Source organism: Cavia porcellus, unplaced genomic scaffold (assembly GCF_034190915.1).
Source record: "Cavia porcellus strain 051 isolate PalLab524CR breed Dunkin Hartley unplaced genomic scaffold, mCavPor4.1 scaffold_14, whole genome shotgun sequence".
NCBI classification, from domain to species: Eukaryota; Metazoa; Chordata; class Mammalia; order Rodentia; family Caviidae; genus Cavia; species Cavia porcellus.
The window spans coordinates 72,260,383-72,281,245 of NW_026947497.1; the positions used below are offsets into that span (position 1 = coordinate 72,260,383).

General features: G+C 36.5%; 1 protein-coding gene across 5 annotated transcripts in view; it reads left to right on the plus strand.

The window, feature by feature from the left end:
- The window catches only part of Ccdc50 (coiled-coil domain containing 50), a 62,246-nt gene extending 41,851 nt beyond the window's left edge, over positions 1-20,395 (plus strand). The window contains exons 6-12 of one of the 5 annotated variants that reach the window (XM_013160213.3): positions 57-584; positions 4,340-4,458; positions 5,351-5,395; positions 5,484-5,585; positions 6,895-6,974; positions 11,912-12,018; positions 14,273-20,395. In XM_013160213.3, coding sequence (XP_013015667.1) covers positions 57-584; positions 4,340-4,458; positions 5,351-5,395; positions 5,484-5,585; positions 6,895-6,974; positions 11,912-12,018; positions 14,273-14,292 — 1,001 coding nt within the window. In that variant the 3' untranslated portion in view covers positions 14,293-20,395. The other 4 variants (XM_063261235.1, XM_013160214.3, XR_010051672.1 and 1 more) reach the window with 4 other exon arrangements.
- Positions 20,396-20,863: the final 468 nt, after the last annotated feature.

The window sequence follows — 20,863 nt, forward strand, 5'->3', positions numbered from 1 at the left end:
TCTCTTATTAAATTAATCTGCATTCTTGTTTTTCACATCCCTCCACCTCCATTCAGACCAGCCAAGGTCAAGGAGGGCCAGGGAACTGGGTTCTGGATATTCAAGGTCTTGTAGCCTCCAAAGTGACAGAAAGGCTGTGAAGCAGAGGAAGGAGAAACCAAGACGCCCACTGGAGAACTTGGAAGAGCCACAAGAACTTTGTTCCTCAGAGAGATCCCGGTCATCCTGTAGCCGGGACAGAATGAGGGAAGCTCCACAAGTCACCAGTGAGCAGTGTGAAAGGACACAGGCTTGTCAGGAGAGGACTCGAAGACCGCCGCTCCCCAGGATCAGTGGCGAAGTGTTGCTAAGTACAGACTCTGGTGACTGGGAGGCTAAAAGCAGCCGTCGAACTCGGAATTGGGAAAAGCAGTCCCAACATCGAAACCAACTTTCACCCAAATCCTCACAAAAATCAGGGCTTCGTTGCAAGGAAGCTGTATATGGGAGGGACCCCGGGCAAGGTGAGAACAGAGAAAGGAGACACAGGCACAAGACTCCTCCCTTCTCAGAGAGAGAGGAGCGGCACCACCTCTGCAACACAGGTAATACAGGACAGCCCCATTGGTGCCCTGGTGTCGTGTATAGGCATAGAGGGAATACATTTAATAAGCTCCTAAGCAGACTTCTCTCCAGTTTGTATTCATTTACATGAAACAGGTTCTAGAGCCAAATAGTAGTAAAGCTAATATACTTAATCTCTGGTGTGTAGGAGGAAGGAAAATGATTGTACCTTTTACTCTCTGCAAATACACTAATACCTTGGGGGGTTCTTCCAGGCCCAGGTAACAAGTGGAGGTGCCTGTCCCAGATACACTTTTTTAGCTTCCAAGGTTGTACATCACAGCTCCTTGATACCCAACTAAAGCTCCTGAATTGCTGCTTTTATTTCAGTGAACTCAGAAGATCTGGTGATACTGCTTTAGTAATATTTACCTGCTAATAGAGCTAGCTGGAAGTACTGGATTTTCTAGGTCATGTGTTTCTCATCTGTAAAATGAGAGATTGTGTAGGCAGTCATTTAAAAGATATGTTCAAAGTATGGGCCTCAGTTCATTTTCATCAGAAACAACTGGACTGTTTCCTAAAAATGCAAATTCCAGGGTCAGTTTGGGCATATTTTTGAGCTGGAGGTGATTCTTACAAAATTGAAGTTTGAAAATCATTGTTTTAAGTTCTTTTGTGTGCTCTAACTTTCTCTACCTCTAACTCTACAGTTGGTGTTCTAAAGTGCAAATGCAGGTAAGTTGTTGGTACTTGTAAAGAAATAAATTCTCAAGTGTGAGGACATCTGCTGAAGTGTATGATGAACATTGTAGCAGCTCTCTCTGTTGTGTGGAACCCACTGAGGTGCTGTTTTCTCTGTGGCTTTAACATGTCATAGCACCATGTTATCTGGTGTTCAGATCATATTCCTCATCCTGGTTTTATTTAATTCTCATTGCAATTTTGTATAGGTGAAAGGGTTATTGGGAAAAGAGTTCTAAGGAGGAACCTCTTGTGGCTTACTCAAACCCCACTTTTGGTTGGGAAACTGGATTGAATTGTTTTTCCTATCACCTTAGCTCTAATGAAAGTGCTCTAAAGAATATAACTGTATGTATGTTTAAGTGTGCAAGATAGATAACCATACTACTAAGTTTTTGTTAATTTACCAAACAGAATAGTTTGTACTATCATTGTTTCATTGTCTACTTTTTATGCTTCGATTTTTTAACTTGAACAACTAATTCTAAGATAACAATATGTAATTTATCAACTAGTGGTTTCTTACTGTTATTTTTTTTGAATTCTGTGTTATTTCTACCCTTTTTTCTGCCCCCCCCCCAAAAAAAAAAGTTTAACAAGCCATTCTGAGTGTGAAGAGACTTGGTTATGAAGACTGCTAAAACTGAGTTTCACAAGTCATCTGGAGTATCTATCAGATATTCTTGTGTTGGACTTTATGCTTGCATCTAAGCCTCAGGGTTAACATACAAGCTGAAAAGGTGTCTATGAAAACAAATACTTGCAAATTAGATTTACCATGTTCCATGTTAGATACGAACAAAGAGCTGTGGGGGAAAAGAAAAGAGGGCATTATAATCTTAAATGGAGTAGGTTTACGGAGATAGTCTATATCCAAATTTAGGATGACATGTTAGTTGCAAAGGAAGTCGGGAATGTGGAGGAGGAGTGATGATTACAGTGACCTCTATATTCCTGATTCTGTGAATCTGACCTTGTAAATGTGCTCTGAGGGATGGTTATGTTTTATGGCTTTTAAATGTACTTCACGGTGTTTAAAATAGGTTTAGGAAGCATGAAACTAAGCATTGATTCACAAACTCCAGTAAGAGAGTTGCAGCAAATGATTCTTTTTTCTTGTTAGCATAAAGGTTTAAAAAATGCAGCTAAAAAGGCTTTAAAATGGTTATAGTGTAAAATGCTTAGACTTTTTTTTTTATCGGTACCTGTTTGCAAGGCAAGTGCTGATGCCTCTGAGCTAAATCCCCAGCCCGAGATTCTTATTGCTTTATAATTTTTATGGTCCTCGTGGAGTAGGTCAGAGGATTACATTAAAATATAATAGCTAAGTAAAAGAACAATTCTTAGGTTGTTTTCATAAATCTAAGTTTCATTTTACTTAATGTGAAGATGCTATATTAGGGTATTATAGAACAACCTGTCTTAATCCATTGACACCACCAAATAGTTCCCTATGTTCCCTATCTGGTTTATGTATTTCTCATGAAATCTGTCTTTTAGATAGACCAATCTAATCATAATTCAGGAAGGTGCATACTCTGTTTACATGAGACGACACTTGGGAGTGTGCCACTATTCCAAGAACTATTCCAGGTAGAATACTTCTTGCTATTCCAACAGTCAGAAATCTAGATTAAAACCAGGCATGCTAACAGTATAGTAGCTCTAAAGATGATAAGTGGTGTGTATAATCGGGTCCTTGTAAGTTGCAAACTAAGAAAGCCAGAGTTGCTTATTTTTTTTTTTTTTTCTTTTGGTTCTAAAGATCACTATATATGAGTCTGTGGCTTTTGATCTTACCGCAAAGCATAGTTGAAGGGTCACAAAAATAGGCTAAATCTCTAAATTTAGTTTTTTTGTGTGTTAATGCATTTTAGTTTTCTGTGTGTGCTAAGGGATTTTAATGGAAGTCATTTTAATGTACAGTTATTTTGGTGGGCATAATGCACTCAACTAGTGGTTTGATTGAAAATTGCAAGTAAGAATCAGCTGATTTAAAATTAGCACGGCCAGGACTTACCAAGGTTGTCAAATTAAGAGCTTCTAGGAATTGGGACAAATATAGTTCTAGTTCTTGTTCTAATAAGTGGCCATGGTTACCCAACATGGTGCTATAGAAAGAGATGACAAATCAAGAGTAAATTCTGTTTTTCCTCTCAATGGCCCATGTGCTTGAAGTCATTACTTTAGATGACTGTTCTTGTTCATTGCATTCAAAACTTTTATTGCTTCTGAATATAATACATTCACATTGTTGGGTAATAGCAGTTATCACAAGGGAAATACACACCCACAATTTTGAAATAACGTTTGCTTTAATTGAAAATTATAAAAGGAATTTATGCTGCTCGTTATATTCTAAATAAAAAGCCAAAATTGGCCATCACTTCTCCTATGTTCCTTTGTCTCTGATGGAATAGAACTCTAAAGTCATTGTGCTGTCTGATATATGTGTAATGTTACAGCTCTCTAAAGTTTATTAATGGCAGTAAAAAATGGATCAAAGCTGTGAGAAAGATCTAAAGCAAGTGAGTTTGTTTAACGTCAGAGCACAACCCATAACAGAGTTCCTGGTTTGCAAGTGGGTATTTTTACATAGTTTGCAGATAATGATTTTCAGCTTTTCTACAATAAGATAAGAAAACTTCAGTAAGTGGGAGGAAGTTTCTCACCTCCAGTCTTGCCACTTTAGTCTCTTTTAAGCTATGGTTGTGTAACCTTCTTTTCTTTAAATTCTTCTATTTTCAGTGAATTGTTTTCCACTTCCTGTTTTGTGAAGGCCTCACTTGCAATTCGTAGCATGAGTTTCTGCTGTTGAAGAAATGTGAGAGGGGAGTTTTTACCAGGCAGGTTTGGGTGGGTGACTGTTAAAACATACGGCTTGTCTGCACTGTCTCTTCCACTCCTAAGAAGGAAAGTGTTTCAAACTACCGCCACTGCATTCTGACATGGAAGCAGTTTGGACAAGTGTTGGATATTTAAGCAAAACTTGTTACAGAAATTTTCAGAAAACAACCTGAGTTGCCTGACTGCATTGAACATTTTCTCTCAGGAATGAGATCAAGGGTGACCAAAGAAGCTGTGTGTGCTCCTCCGTCACGCGTGACCCACAGAGATCAGGAATGGTATGATGCTGAAATTGCCAGAAAACTTCAGGAAGAAGAAATTTTGGTGAGTACATTTTAAGGCAAAAGTTGAGGGAATCAGTAGTGTTTTTGTGAATTGACTCAATCGTAGGATTATGTAATATGCATTATAGTTCTCCATCAGTTGATAAATTTTGATAGTGGAGAAATGAAGATGAGGGACTATAGAGCACAGCAGGTCTTACTTCTCCGTAGATCACTGTCTGTGGTTTCAGGCACCCACAGTCAAACACGGGCCAAAATATTAACTCGGAAACTCCAGCTGGGTGCAGTGCACACACCTGTAGTCCAGCACTTAGGAGGATCGCTGTGAGTTAGAGGCCAACCTGGGCTACATGATGAGTTCAGGGCCAGCCTGAGCTACATAGCAAGACCCTGTCTCAGGAAACAAATAAATAAAACTCCAGGCAGGACAAGCAGTTGACAGGTATTATTGCAGCATATTGATATAATCGTTCTTTTATTATTATTTTCATCAAGTTAATGTATGTAAAGATTGGTACTCTCCACAGTTTCAAGTTTCTGTTAAGGATGTCAGGATATATTTCATGTGGGTGAAATTGGACTGTTATATCAACTTTCTTGAAAGTCAATGTGCTTATCCTTTGCATTATTAATTTCTGGCAATTTTCTTCTTTTCTTTTTGGGGGAGGGGTACCAGGGATCAAACTCATGACCTAGCGCTTGTCAGGCAGGTGCTTATGCCGCTGAGCTAAATCCCCAGCCATTTCTGGTAATTTTCTTAAGAACCTGCTCTTGAATTTGGTTAGAAAAGCCTCTACTCTGGCTAGTGAGTGTATACCAACCCATTACCAACTTTAGTTACATAAGTTTCAGGTTCCAGTCTATGTAAGATTTTTAAAGTGGGCAGCATGGATTTCAACTGAGTGATTCTTTTCTGTGGTCTTTTACCACAGGCTACCCAGGAGGACATGAGAGCAGCCCAAGTAGCCCAGGATGAAGTAAGTTCATGTTTACATACCCTTTGAAAGTACTCTAGTAATTTCCTACCTGAGTCTGCGTTGAATAATAGTGACTCAATCTTGTTAGGAAATTGCTCGACTTCTAATGGCTGAAGAAAAGAAAGCTTACAAGAAAGCCAAAGAGCGGGAGAAGACATCTGTAGACAAAAAGCATGACCCAGAGTGCAAGGTAGAGTATGTATTTTGGTTTTTAATAGAAACAGATTTAGAAATAAGAAAGGGGCTCTACTTTTAGTTTAAACTCTACAAATATATTTAGGATATTCAAATTACCTGTATTACATGTTAATCTAATATATATAAGTTCTTTATTATGAACTTTATTTTCTGAATGTAACTAAGAAATTATCATTAGATCTAAAAACTCATTTTGTTCATCTTTAGACTGCCTGAGATAAGGTACTTGTGGTCATCTGGGTCTTAGTTTTCATATATTTATATTGCAGGAGAATATAGTATTTTTATATGCTTTCAAAATTTTCACAGTGATCTGCTCTTTTATCTACTTTTTCATTGTGCTTGTGTTTTCCTTCATGCCTACCATGAACCTCTTTCTCTTCCCTTTGTCTACGGAAAAGTGACAGATGCATACCTAGAACTGGCAGTCATTGCTGTGTCACAGTGTAAGATTTGTCATGGCACAGGTGGAGAAAGAATTCATACTACAGGGGCTTTTCAGGAACAGAATTTGCATTAAGTCTGGAACCAGGCAGCCTAGGGTGTGTATCCATGAGAATGTTGATATTTAGTACTTCAGTATTTACTGTTTCCTCTGTTCATTTACCCAGTTGTTAGTCTTAAGACAAATGAAAGCATTTTTATTTTTCTATTAGTTTTATTTACTTAGTACTCCCTCTTACCAATAGTCTCTCAAATTGAACTTAAAACCACCACATGTGACAGTGAGATTTTTTGTTAATTAAGAAAGAGTAGTAGTATTTTGTGGATTAAAAATCAGAAAAGTCAGAGGATGGTGGCTACATTTCTAGCAAGTACCATGACTTCTGCAGTGTCTGAATTCTGTAACTGGTGCTAGTATAGTTCTCCTCTTGGAAAATTGACTTATGTGTGCCTTAGTCGCCTGACTCACATATAATCAGCCCTCATCTGACACACAGAAAAAAGTTTGAGAGCCAAATGTAGATCTCATTGACCGTGGTATCTGCCAGATCTTAGGAGTTTCTGTGTACCTCTTATGTTAACCTGTGGTTGAGCGTACCTGTGTGTACAAGTTTGCATTCACGTATGCTAACCTGCCCATTTGGCTAGACTGGTGACCTTACAACCTATCTCTGTGGCTATAATGTTCTTTTAACATCTGAACAGTTTGTATAAAGAATAATTGGTAATGCTCAACTAAATGTAAATAACCTGAAATTACTAAGGAAAAATTTGACATAGTGTACATATTTTTAAGCTTTATCTTTCCCCCTTACTGATTTTTTTATATGTGTGTATTTTTGTTTTTCTATCCATAGTCAAAAACTGCTAAGCCAGCCCACTCCAAATCAAAAGAAAGCAGTGAGGCTCACCGCTGGAGGACCGACCGGCCAGCACGGTAAGCTGGCCCCTGGGAAGGCAGTGAGCAAGGTGGCTTGGGCGGACTAAGCTGGTGTCTTTGCTTGTAAAGACTGAGCTCCAGAAAGCTGCAATACTGGTGTGAGGTCTTGAAGTGTTATTATCAGGCTTTTATATCCAGTCTTAAACTGGGTTATAGAAATCTAATAAGAACTATCTTAAAAAACTGAAGTGTATAAGAAAAGGTGTGCTTTTTGTAAGAATTCTTAAATTATGTATTCACAGAGTTTATGCCTTCAGGTGGGGAGAGATAACATTAACTGTTTTCCCAAATAAAATTTCAGGCTTTAAATTTTTATTGGCTTTCTTCCTGGTCACTGTTAGGCCGTGCACAACTATATGCGTGGCATTTAAACATACTGAAACACGCTTATGAGAGTCCATACCCTAGGCACATCCTTGGGTCATTCCACTACCCTACATTTCACTAGGGCAGTGGCTTTGGTATGTGTACCTCCCAACTGCAGAGCATGCAATTGGATGATGAAGCGGCTCTACGAAGTAAGACTAGAGAATGTGTTGGGGAGAGACTAATAGGGAAGGATTAGAGCTAAACAGAGTAAATAGAGATAAATTATGGGGTGCTCTTGCTCTTGCACAGGAGGGTGACTGGATAACAGGGATGAACTGCATATTTTAGAAAGCTAGGATAAGATATATTCAAAACTTTGGCCATAAGGAAGTGATACGTGTTTGAGGAGATAGGTGTGCTTAATCTCTTTCTAACATGATATCAGATAAAGAGGCACTGGCACATCACATTAGTCTCTTGGTAAGTACAGTTTTGATGTTTTCAAGTATAAGTTAATTTAAATAAAAAGGCAAAAGTAACATCAAATCTAGTATTTTGAAAACTGAATTACTAAAGCCTTTAATTTGGTTTTGATTATTTACTAGAATTTTTAAAATGTAAGTTCTGTAATACTGAAAATTTCGATACTGTTGTCACTGCCTACACTTAAGCTGCTGGACTAGCTTCCTTCAAATAAATGTATTTGTCCTCTATTTTAAAAGCTATATGCTTTCAGAAATTAAAGTTACGTTTTAGAGTTACATAGTTTAGTATATCCTCAAGTAAAATAAAAAATCTATTCTTAGTAAATATATCTGGATTATCATCCCTTTTTAAAAAATCAAATGAATTCAGATAATTTTTAGGTTTACTTTGCCTTTGTTATTCTAAGTCCTTGACCTTTAGAACAACAATAATATCTGCAACAGATGTAATAGAAGAGTCTAGGAATATAAATAGATACTGTAAAAATATTTGGCCTATTGAAAAAATTAATACTTAAATGTGTATTAAAATAGCTGTTATAAATTAGTAGAGCATGACTTATGGCTAGTAGAATGTAAATTTTTTTGACGTAGAGGGAATATTTGTCTTAAATATCATTCACTGAAAGATTGTGTATATGACAAAACAAAAATGAGTAAGAATTTTATGAAACATTTTCATAGTTAAAAAATCTTGCACTCCAAATATATGTTTTTGGGTTAAAGTCTATGATTTCTTTTACATTTAATCATGAAGGAAGAGTATAGTTATTTGTACAGAAAGAGTTGGCTGTAGGAACTAAAAAACATGGACCTTCATAGGTCAAGATGCTTATTACTATAGGGTAGTAATAATAGCAGAAAAAAAGCAAACTATTTATTCATTACAAATTTTTATTTCCTTAAGGAAATAGAGAACCAGTCTGGAATCTGAATTAATTGTAACTCTAATTACAAAAAGTTAACTCAATTTCCAAAGTGTTTTAATAACAGGAATTTATATCAGTAATATTAGTTGAGTCTTTAATTGCATTTTTACTTTAGAAAAACCTAAAGATCTTGCCAGGCAAGATCTCTGAGTAGCTGAGACAGGACGATTACAAGATCAAGCCCAGCCCAGGCATTTAGTGACCTAACTAGGCACTGTTTTTAAAAAGGGAAAGAAAAAATAAAAAACAAAAGTCTTTCAAATCTTGTTTAGTTCCCACCACATTCTTATGACTATCAATTACATTTGATCTCTTATTTAATCATTTATCAAATATTTATTGAGAACCCCAATAACTGCCCATGACTACGCTAAGCAGCAGCTCACAAGAGTCAGTTGTTTCAAGCTGTCATGAAGTTTATAGTCTAAACAAATAATTATCCAAATAACTATTATGATTGTGTTAAGTGCTACGGACAGAAAGCCAAGGGTACATGAGAGCATATGGAAACACCTGGTTTGGGAGTCAAGGTGGGTTTGTTGAAGAAGTGACATAGAAATGAATTCTGAAGAGCCTTTAGGTATATCATGAAATTAATGATACTAATCTTTTCATGAAAACAGGAAGCAGTAGTCCTAATTAAAAAAAAATTATGATATTAACTGCTGTTTCATTAGAGTTTTTCTAGCTTAGGATATAAGTACCCTTAACTTTGAAACAACCATCATTGCAACAAAATAATTTGGTAGAGTCCCTGGAAACTTTAAACCAAAGTTTGTTTTCTATATCGCCAAAAGACAAAAAGAATGCAGCCCAGGAAAACTGATACTGTCCTAGAGTGATGTGTTTACCCTTGCATGGAAATCCTAGAAGAACTTTAAAACCAAAATCTGTTTTCTGTATTGCCAAAAAACAAAAAGAATGCAGCCCAGGAAAACTGAGGCTGTTCTAGAGTGATGCGTTTATCCTTGCATGGAAATCCTAGAAGAGTGGTGGCATCCTGTGCTCTGTTCCACAGCTTAGACTGCTTGTTCTTGATGGTGAATTGATGTGAAGGTAGTATCATGAAGCTATTTGCAGTTCCCTCTCAGCTTTGACCACCTAGTAAAGATTAATGAGAGAGTGAAGAATCCAGTCACTGACATTGATTACCAGCTCTTGAGACAGGCAGGAAGTAGGTGAGTGAGTGCTATGAGCTGGCTAGATGGGTGGCCTGATCGAGGTCACCTCTGCAATATGCAGAGGGAAGGATGTGCAGAAGTAGTGACATCTAAGGTGTGGTGTCAGGGCTTTCTAGCCTCCTGTCTCCAGACTGGAGCCCAGGTGACAGGGTGAGCAATCCAGTGCTCTTCACCCTGCCTGCTTCAGTCTTGTTTTCTGGGAGTCTGGGAGGACAGCACTGTCAGTGCCACGTCACTTCAAAGATTCCCTACCAGCACGACAGCTAGGCCTATTTACATAGCTTAGAGGTAATTGAAGAGTTAAGAAAATGGCGTAGCCAGCTCTGTACACATCAGTATGTGGAGATAGGGCCAGGTCTAGCCAAAATGGACAGAATTACTCTTCATTCACGAAAGGTCATCCAGTTTGTCCTCCACCTATGCCACATGTTATGCTCACATTAATTATATGCATAAATAACAGACGTGTGAAAATATAAAAACATGCATCCCTTATAAAAAAAAGATTTTCAAACAATATTTCAAAGTTAAAGACACATACATATGACATGTACACATATATGTGCATATATGTATTTACACACACAAATATACATAGCTTGTGTACAGATGGCACTGATGAAAACACATGCTTATGTAGCTCTGTAATTGTTCACTGCACAAATTTTTTAATCTATTCTGTTCTTTTTTTTTTTTTTTTTTTTTTGTCTTTTTGAGACAGGGTCTTGCTAAGTTCAGGCAGGCCTTGAGCTCAGTTTGTATCCTAGGTTGGTCTCGAACTTAAACTTGAAACAATCCTGCCTCAGCCTCCCGAGTGTGCTGGGATTACAGGCATGTGCCACTATGCCTGGCTTTTCCATTCTGTTCTTGAGTGCTGACCTTGCCACTTAATAACTGTAAATTTGGACAGATCTCTTACCTGATTTAACCTAGTCTTAACTCTAAAATGTGTACATAACAGCTGCTATGCAGATTCGTTCCACAAGTTAATAATATATATAGAGCCTTCAGTGTAGATCTTACTGTGTATAAACGTTTACTTCCTTTGTTGACCTGTTCCACAAACTAAATATTCACAGAGAGGCTTACAAAGATGGGATGAGAAATGTGAACAGACTTGCTTTTATTTTTACATTTCAGAGCCCTTTGTGCCAAACTGACTAATTTTTCAAATCTGAGAACACTTACACATAGCACAAAATGCCCTTCATGGTTATATATTTGAGAAAACCTTATCTAGTTCCACGGTTTAATGCAAAATTTGAATATACTGTCAGGTAAAAAATGAAGTTTTTATTCTTGCCAAATGTTTCAAAATATATTTTAAGTAGTTAAAATATTAAAACAGAGTTTTTAGTAATAAAAATGCACTTTTATACTTTTGGGCATAAAATTACAGCTCTACTACATAGAAAGCCACACACTGATGAAGACTGCTTTGCCAACCTGGTGGAGTAAAGGCGCTGTGTTCAGGACACGCTGTGTCCCTTCCAACCCCCCTTCTCTTTACCTGCTGTCAGCCTTCTTTGATCTTTTTTCTTCTTTCCTTAACTTCGTCATTGTCATCTTTTTTTCTTTCTTTCTGTTTTTTTTTTTTTTTTTTTTTGGTGCCAGGGATCGAACTCATGACTGCACTTGCAAGGCAGGCGCTTATTCTGCTGAGCTAAATCCCAAGCCCTTTTCATCTGTTTTTATTTCTCCTCTTTTTTTCCTCAGTAAATGCTACTGAAACAAAGTAAATTTCTTATCAGTGGCAGCAATTATGCCTTATTTTAGTTTCTCTTCCACAGTGGCCCACACTTATTTGGTGTTGAGAAAATACTTATTTTGGTTGAACCTTACATATCAAAACAAAGGGACACAGGGGTAAAATAATTTATTCAGGATTTTGCATCCACCCAAGGGAATTGTAAAGCAATTTAACTTTTGATTTCTACAGAAAATATTTTTACCATGCATACATTGCAGTAAGAGGTGGAATTACAGTTACCATCGCTTAGGTATTACCTTAACTTCTGACTTTCCTTCAGGCCGCCACCAGGTGCCCAGATGGAAGCTGAGGATCTGAACGGCCCTCACTTTACAAACCAGCATAGTTCCTCACGTCACTGTGCAAAGTCAGAGTCCTCTCATAAAGGTAAGATGAAGGTGCACAATAAAGTTGCAGATGTTTTTTAATGTCTCACATTATGGTGGAAAACCAGGTACTGTCTTCTGACCACCAGAAAAATCTCGGCAGATCATCATGCTGGTGTCATGTCCCCTCTTGCACGCCCCGGCAGGTTGGAGGGCTTCAGCCTAGGCTGGCACTTTTTTTTTTTTTTTTTTTTTTTTTATAGTTTCTCATTGAGTTGCTTAAGTTAGCGAGGTGGAACCGGAACCTGTGATCCTGCTGCCTTGACCTTGCAGCGCTAGGGTTACTGGTGTTCACCATCATGTCTGGCCATTTTTATTGTTCTTTATTTATTCAAATACAAGAGATAGAAACTAAAAAATGACTTTTAAACTGAATGCAAGATGTTTTTATGTACTTAACATTTCCTTCTGAGAAGAGGAACCTCATTGCTTTTGTCAGATTCGTAAAGGGTGGTTTCTTTTTTTAAATTAATTTTTTATTAGTATATACTGTCATATTGTTCACATTAATCATAAGGAGTTTGTACCTGTACATAACACATCCTGGTTCCCTCTTTCCCCGACTTCCTCTCTACTTCATCCCCTCCCCATTCACACAAGCTTTGTTTCCATGTTTTCCTTTATCCTTTTTTCCTTTTTCTCTTCCTTTCCTTGCTTCCTCCCTTGTTTCCTCTCTCATTCGACCATATTCTTCATACTTTCCAATAGCCTTCATTTCACTTCTTATTTACCCTTTGCATGTCTCATATACAAAAGTGTGGTATTTAAACTTGTGTGTCTGGTTTACTTAAAGTATGGTCTTGATGGACGTATTTTCCTACAGGTGACTCCAGTTTATCCTCTTTATGGCAGAGTAGCACTCTATTATGTATAAATACACCACATTTTCTTTATCCACTCATCATTTTGCTGAGTATACGGGCTGTTTCTAAGATTTAGCTGTTATAAATGATACTGCTATAAACATGGGTATGCATGTATCACTGGTATAGTACTCTTTAATTCTTGCAAGATGGTACCCAGAAGAGGAATAGCTGGGCCAAATGGAACCTCTAGTTTTAGTTTTTTGAGAATCTCCATACTGATGTCCGTAGTGTGATTCTGACCCTCATCAAATGTACTCCTTTTGTACTGCTTTTTAAATACAGGTTAAGCATTCGTGATTCCCAAATCTTAAATCTGTAATATTTTGAATGCCAATGTGGTATTTAAAGCATTTCAGATTTTTAGAGTGGTTTTCAGATTTTTAGCTAGAGATCCTCAACCCGTAAAACCTATAGTTACTCCAAAATCTGAAGCAGTTCTGGTTCCAAGAATTTTGGATAAATGCTATGCAACCTGTATTGGATATTGTTCCCCATCTGCCTGTGACTATATTAATTAGATTTAAAATGTCTCCTATTTAAAACATGCACACACAAAAAACTTCTGTGCAAAACAAAAATGGAATAAAGAAAATGAGGATAGAATATGAGTATTTACATTGGAGTAAAACTTTAAAATGGAAAGAATAATTATATATATATATATATATATATATATATATATATATATATAAACATACTCATCTACAAAATGGAGGCAATATAATATCTGTGCCAGAATTGTCATGATCATATAAATATATGAAAGAAGTTTGCAGATTTTACAAAATTTCGTGTCTTACTGATTCATGGAGTTTATCGGTTATTACAGTTGTGATGTTTTTTACTTAATATTTTTCCAAAGTTAATGATAGTCTCCCCAAATTTCTTTAACTTTCATTAAAAAATACGGCTGCATGAAAAAAATACCTTTGCATAGATGATATTTCTTGCAACTTAGATCAGAATCTCTGGGTAAGGAATCAGACATTTGAAATTTTTAAAAGCCTTTCTGATATTTAGCCGATGTTGAGAATCAGATAAAAGACATCATTTGAAAGATAGTCAGTTGGACACTATAAATGTCATTATCAAAACTGCTAAATCAACACAATTTCCATCAGTTGTTGAAATTTTTATCATCCCCGACTTAACTGAAAATAAAATTATGCGTGCTTCATATAAGGGGGTTGTCTTACTGTCTCCTACATATATTTGATGCATAATATTAAAATAACATTTATATATAAATATTTTAAAATGAAGAATAAAGAGGAATCACTTAAAATGCACAGAAATGAAGATAAATTATCTTGCTTGGGCAAGGGTGAAAAACTGCCTGCATTTTAGAGATTCTTTTCCTTAACTGTTTCCTTTTTCTCTGCCTTCCAGGTTTTCACTACAAGCAGTAAAAATTGGGAAATCTGCCTTGAAACAGACTCATTGTAGGAGATATTACTGGATGATACAGAATGCATTCCACATTTTTCCCCTCCAGTGTTTGTATTACTGGGATTTATTTTCCAATGTTTTTCTCACTATAAATAATTTCAATTCATTTTAATGTTTTCGCTATTCTGATCACTTGGGCAGTATAAGAAAACATAGCTTCTGAATATTGGCCACCCCTACACCATACACTTCTTGGGATATGGCATCCAACAACTCTGTAAAATGCCATTTTGTTAGCTGTGGAATATGGATCTCTAGGGACTAGATTTATCTGGCAATCAAATTGTGTAGAGATGAGTTATCAAAGTAAAATACAACATGTAGGTGCAACACAGTAAAAGAATATAAGAAAGAGCTTTATAGGTATACTAATATATGTTATTTTGAAGGCCAGTGCCTTTATTTTACATTCTTTTAAGGAAAAGACAAAAGTTAGAACCAATATGTGTTTTAAAAAGAGACAGCTGGAGCAGTTGAAATATGTTACTCTGAATGCGTGGCCTGCGGTGGTTGTGTATTCCTGTAATTCCACAGGAAAATTGGCCTCGGAACCCTTCTTTAATCTTCCTGGGCAATTGCTTTGTGTGTAGCCAGACTTGCTGAAGGCCCTGGTCAGTGGACCATGAATGTAGCAGTCATTGGAAAAACTTCATTGAAATAGTACCTCAGGCTATGCATAGTCAACTGAAAATGAGAAACTCTTTATCTCGTTTTGTATTTACATATAGATCTAAGACACTATGATCCTATAAGTGAAGATATCAATTTTTCTGACCACAGATAAAAGTTCTTCCTGGCTAAAATGGCATAGGAGTATTTGTTCATTGGCAAGCTTCTTTTTGAAGTAGGCAAAAGTGTTTCTTTATCCAAATATGTGATTCTGCACATTCGTTGATAGGCAACAATATTTGTTATATTCCTTTAATCCAGCACTTGAACTGCCCTGGACTTTGCTACTGGCCCACATTATATTTCCTCGTACTGGAAGTCCTGTTTAAGCAATTCGTAATCATTTCTATCTGCTAACTCATGGAATTGTGTTTTTGCCCATGCTGTTCAGTGAACATAAATGGCAATCAGCAATCAAGATATATATATATATAATATATTCCTTCAGTTTTATTTGCTGTTCTTTTCCCTTGTACAGATCTGACATTGTTGGCATTTCAGTATGACTTTTAGGAAAGAAATATATAGGTGACTAGAGAAAAGGATGCTAGTTCTCTATCCTCCCTCTGAAGCTGTCTTCTATTTGCCTTACCTGACCAGGCTGTCTTTAAAGCTGGGCAATTGTCAGGAAGCTATTTAGAATAGTCTCACAGTTACATTTGGATCTCTCATTTTAAAAATCTCTTACATGTTGTTCGTACAGGAACTTGAGTAAAAGGCACTGTATAGTTAAATTCTGGGCGAGATGTAAAAGGGATGTAGTCATTTGGGGAATATAGAGGAAAGGGGAAATAGCACTTTGAACAGTTATGAGAAAACGAATATGGGAAAATCTTCATTGAAGAAAGAGGAGACAAGGCCAGCATTATGTCAATTACAGAGTGTAAGTTTAATATCTATAAGCCTGTTGACTTAGAGTAGTGCTATATTTTTCTTTATCTGCCCTGTGATTTTTTTCATTATTTAAATTTTTTTACAGTAACTAAAGAAAAAATACAGTTGTCCTTTTTATTTGATATCAACTTGGGCAAATGGGCAACAATGATTTGCGATATTTTTATTTTATAAATGTTTATTTTTCTATTTCACACAGTGATCAATTTTTAAAGGTTCTCTGAATTTTTTTCATATATTTCAATATTTATTATTTTAAAATGTTAACTTGACATAATTCAGTCAAAAAATGTCAGATCACTTAATACTAGTGTCTCAGCTGTCTTAGTGACCAAAGGTAGTGTTGCCCTTGTGATAGCCAATTCAACATCAGTGTTGAGAATTTGTTACTTTTTTTAGGCTTTTAAGAGATAAGAATTTTAAAATATTTTCTTTATTTTTTTTGAAAAGCACACTTTTTTTAAGAGTATCAGTAATTATTTACATGTGAACAAGGAGATAGAAATTAATTCTCCCAGTTATATCCTCATTCATTTTCATTTCAGATAATGTAAATATTATCTTGGAGAAGATAGGAATAACAACAACTGTATTTTAATGAACTGCCAGACACTTCACTGTGTTCTCTGCTTTTTACTTTTTCATTTTTATATAAATGTGGAAACATTTATTTCATTCTTGTTCCTGCTTTTGGAACACAGGCAATTTAATTTTTAGGCCCATAATGTATTATACTTAAATGCTGTAAAGGAATAGTTGGCCTTGGAAATGTTTGTGTTGCTAAATTTCTGTTCTCGCAGGCTAGGCCCACTGACGGTAGTAATGCTAACTAAGCACAGTATGTTATGAACCATATCTTGAGGCGTCTTGACTTGTACACTTTCTCCCCTGCCTGATTGTAAGTCATTGCTTGGGAAGAGAGCTTAGATAAGGGTCACGTTCAGTGTTGTGACAGGAAAAAATTGGCTTCGTTCAAGCCACTGTAAAACCAGCATTATTAGGTTGGGAGACTGCACAGTACACTCCTGTGTTTTAAAATACTGAGATTTTTTAGAATGTGATTTTGTGTATTGAAGTACTATTTTTTAAGTGACTTTCCAGCAAGCAGCAGCATACTAATGAACTGCAAAAGCAAAACTAATACTATGTGGGGATTTTGATTGGAGAGAAGCATCTGAATTAGGAAAGGTGTGCTCCTGAGGGACAGTCTTGAGAATGGTGTTAACTGCTTTCACCTAGGTTAGTATATTCCAAAATGTATGACTTTGAGCCTTTTTCCATTGAACTCAAGAAAATTCTGAATGTGACCCATTTCTCTCTCTTCTTTTCTGTGGCTGGAGGCTGAACTAGATGATGAGTAAATTAATTCATTGTTAATTATTCTCTATCTTTCACAATCAAAACATGACAGTATAAGAATAGCTTTTAACTGATAATTATTTTTCTTTAATAGTGTCACATCTTTTTATATCTGTCTTGTGCCAAGTTGGAAATACCTACTATAATATGGTGCATTCAATTTGCCACATAAGTGGTAACATTTTCGGGCCTTGATTTTTAAGTGTTGCCTTTGTATAAATATCACTTAGGGAAATACCAAGAAGATAACTGTGGTGATTGGCTAAGTCTTCAGGCTAGCAAAGGAGTGAGGCCACTGTATAAAAAGCTGGAAAGACAACAGAATAGGGGTTGCAGTCAAAGCCTACTTCTTGTTTTGGAAGATAGTATTTGTGTAGGGAGCATTAGCACTGAAAAGGATCGTAGTTCATGTAGATTGCAGTATACATAATGTGCCATATTCTGATAGCATAGACGTTTTAGAAACAGTTATAAAAAGTCAGAACTTGGATTTTTAGTAGCAGTATGAAGACTTTTCAAGACTTTACATGCTATGTCTGTTCCTTAATGCTCATAGTCAGCGAAGTGACTCTAAAATGGTGCCATTTTCTCCTCATATCTGTTGGTGCCTGTGAGTCTTAAAAGCCATACCTGCTTATTCTACTGGTGATAGGGAACTTTTTCTTAGCACATCAAGAGTTATCAGGAGAAGAAAAATAGAGACTCCTGTTAACACTGCATGGGGCACATCATCCAAATTTTTATTGCACAGTGCTTTTGTTATCCATGGTAATATATAAAGGCTGCTAACACAAAGAACCAGAGGGCTGTTGTTACTCTGGAATTTAACAACAGTTAGCAGAAGTGCTAAACTTAATTCTAGAGAAGTCAAGAAGTAAGGATGAATTGAGGAAATGTCAGATTACAGAGTCACTTTTTTGATGAGTCCTGCACTTCACACCAGCAGTATCTGTGAGGAACAGTGTTGCCTTAAATTAGCTGGACTCTGACTAAGGTCAGTGTACTTCCACTATGTGAACGACGGCCAAGTCTCTGTTGAAGTTTAAAATTTACATTTGATCCCCAAGCATCTTTATTATCTGAGCTTTGGACCTGTTCTCCCACTGTGCTGTAGCTGAGCTATGACACTAATAGACACATCATGTCAGTCTCTGGAATAAGCGGAAGCATGACCAAAAAGATTGGAAGAGGAAAGAGAGTTTTCTAACCAGGTCCTTCATATCAGGTGATCACATTCTGAAGAATGAGAGTTTACTGACCTCCTTTTTGATGGCATCTGTGTGGAGATATTTCCAAAGGTTCTGTTGTATATTGAAGATATTCAGATGATTTAAAAGAATTTAATCAGTATCTTTGTGTACCAGAATGCTTACCATTAACAAAAAGATGAGAAAAACAAACAGTACATATATTTATTTGAAATGAGAGATTTGCTCATGAAAATGTCCTATTTTTTTAAGAGAAAATTGGGAAAGCTTACTTTATTAGAGATGACACCAGAGTGGTTTTAATACATTTTGTTTAATGCCACACAGTGACACAATCATGTAAGTAATCATGTTGATTGTGGAAATAACCGGCCTTAAAAACCATTCCCTCGTTCATTCCTACGAAGTTGAGAACATGCGAAGATGTTCTATTGATTTAATATAGTTTACAATAGATTTCTCAATAGATTTAATATAGTTGTATGTATTATGTTTTTAGCAAACTAGAAATTTTGTTTTTAGCTAAATGCTAAATGTCTTTAGCTAAATACTAAAATTTTTAGCAAACTAGAAAAACTTTCTTTTTAAGTAATTTCCTGTAACATTGGGAACCAACACTGTGCTGATTTCAGCATTTCAGATCAGGGAAGAATTAACTATGATTTGTAGCCTAGTATTCATTGTTGAGATTCAAATGTGAAGAACAGAACAGTTGTTACGTGACAGCTGAGTAACATTCCCTTCACAAAGAGTAAGAATTGAGAACAGTGAAGAGAATAGTTGAGAATATACTTCAATATGTTATATACTTAAGGCATATTTTTATTACCCTGAACCATACATGCTAAAATAGTTTCTAGCTATTAAATTTGGTGGGAGGATTATTGCTGTTAGAATTTTTGTATTTCTGATTTAATTAGTCTCTAAAGTAACCATGGGCTGTAATTTTAGCCCTTCTTATACATTGAAAGCCAAATGCTCTTCTCAGAAATAGCTGTTTTTACCTGCCTCTTACAGGTAACAGATCATTTCAGGGTACACTGTAAATTAGATGGAACAGTGGGAAAAAAGCATATAAAAAAAGATGTTCCAAAGTGAGAATTTTCTGTAATATGGGTTTTCTCCTAAGATGAATCCATCCCAGCACAATACGTATTTTGAAAAGATGCCAAATTTAAAGGTACAGGTTTGCACTCATTATAAATCAGGTTGCTCAGGAAAGGTGACAGTCATTTGTCTTACAATTTGGAAGGGTAATCTCTCTAAGGTTTTTTTGGTAAGGCCCCTTTTGCTCCTGGGAATGTGAATATTGTAAAGCATGAAATGCTATCCCACACTCATCGATTTATAGCCACGCCCCAGAGACAAAACCATCTTTGAAATAACAGAACCTTGATGAGATGTAGCTGCCTGTCTGAGGTCAGAAAACAAAGAGGCCGCTTCCCACCACATGCCTGTTTAGAGATTAAGTGAAGCTGCGAGGGACACTTTGTCGATGCCTTAAGACCAGTGGCAGGGACTGGTGGGTGGTCTGGACGAGGCTGATGGCACCAGTCCATTTCAGTTCACCTTCGTACAGCACAAGTTGTTCATTGTCAAGCCTCTTCCAGGAGGATGAGAAACATGGTGCTGGTAGCTGACTGTGTCTTAGGAGGTTGAGAAGGTCAGCGTCGCTGAGGCACACTGCCGTCTTCAAGCCTTCCTTAACTACCACTTGAACATCTGTGTTCGTCTGCGCCAACTTGTTTTCATGGCTTGTGTTTTACATTTATGTCTCATTTGTTTCTTCAAATACCAGGTTTAATGTTGATGTTATGAGTAATTTTTAAACCAAAGTATTATGTAAGTCTGTGCACTCTGTTTTCCTGGATGGTTGGCAGTAAACACCAATCTTGTCCTCTCAATAAAGTCATCCATTTGTTAAGCCAGTGAACTCTTGTCTCACAGTTTCTTTATTGCTCTCAAGTGCTTAGGAACTTACAGAAGTATTTCTTTTTCTTTAAAGAACAATGCTAGTACATCTTTAAAACACTAGTGCGGTATTCTCTTACCCCACTTCCGTCTGCTTCCTGCAAACATATTTCCAGTAAGGAAAAAAAAATATGTAGAAGCCAATTTAAACTATATAAATAAGATGTTTTCCTTCAGTTTGTAGTACAAAGTCTTTATCTGAAAAGCTGCCAGGGTTACAAATACCCCCCACACCTCAGAAATGTAGTGTTTAGTACCCCCCCTGGAATATGAGGCCCCTGGGCTGGTTTTTTTGTTGTTACTGTTTTTGAATGCCAAGGGTTAAATCTGTAGCTTCACTCCTGCTTGGCAGACACTCTTATTACTGACCTGCATGCCTGGTCCTTTTGAAATTTTATTTGGTGGTGGATGTCACCAAATTGTAGTTCTC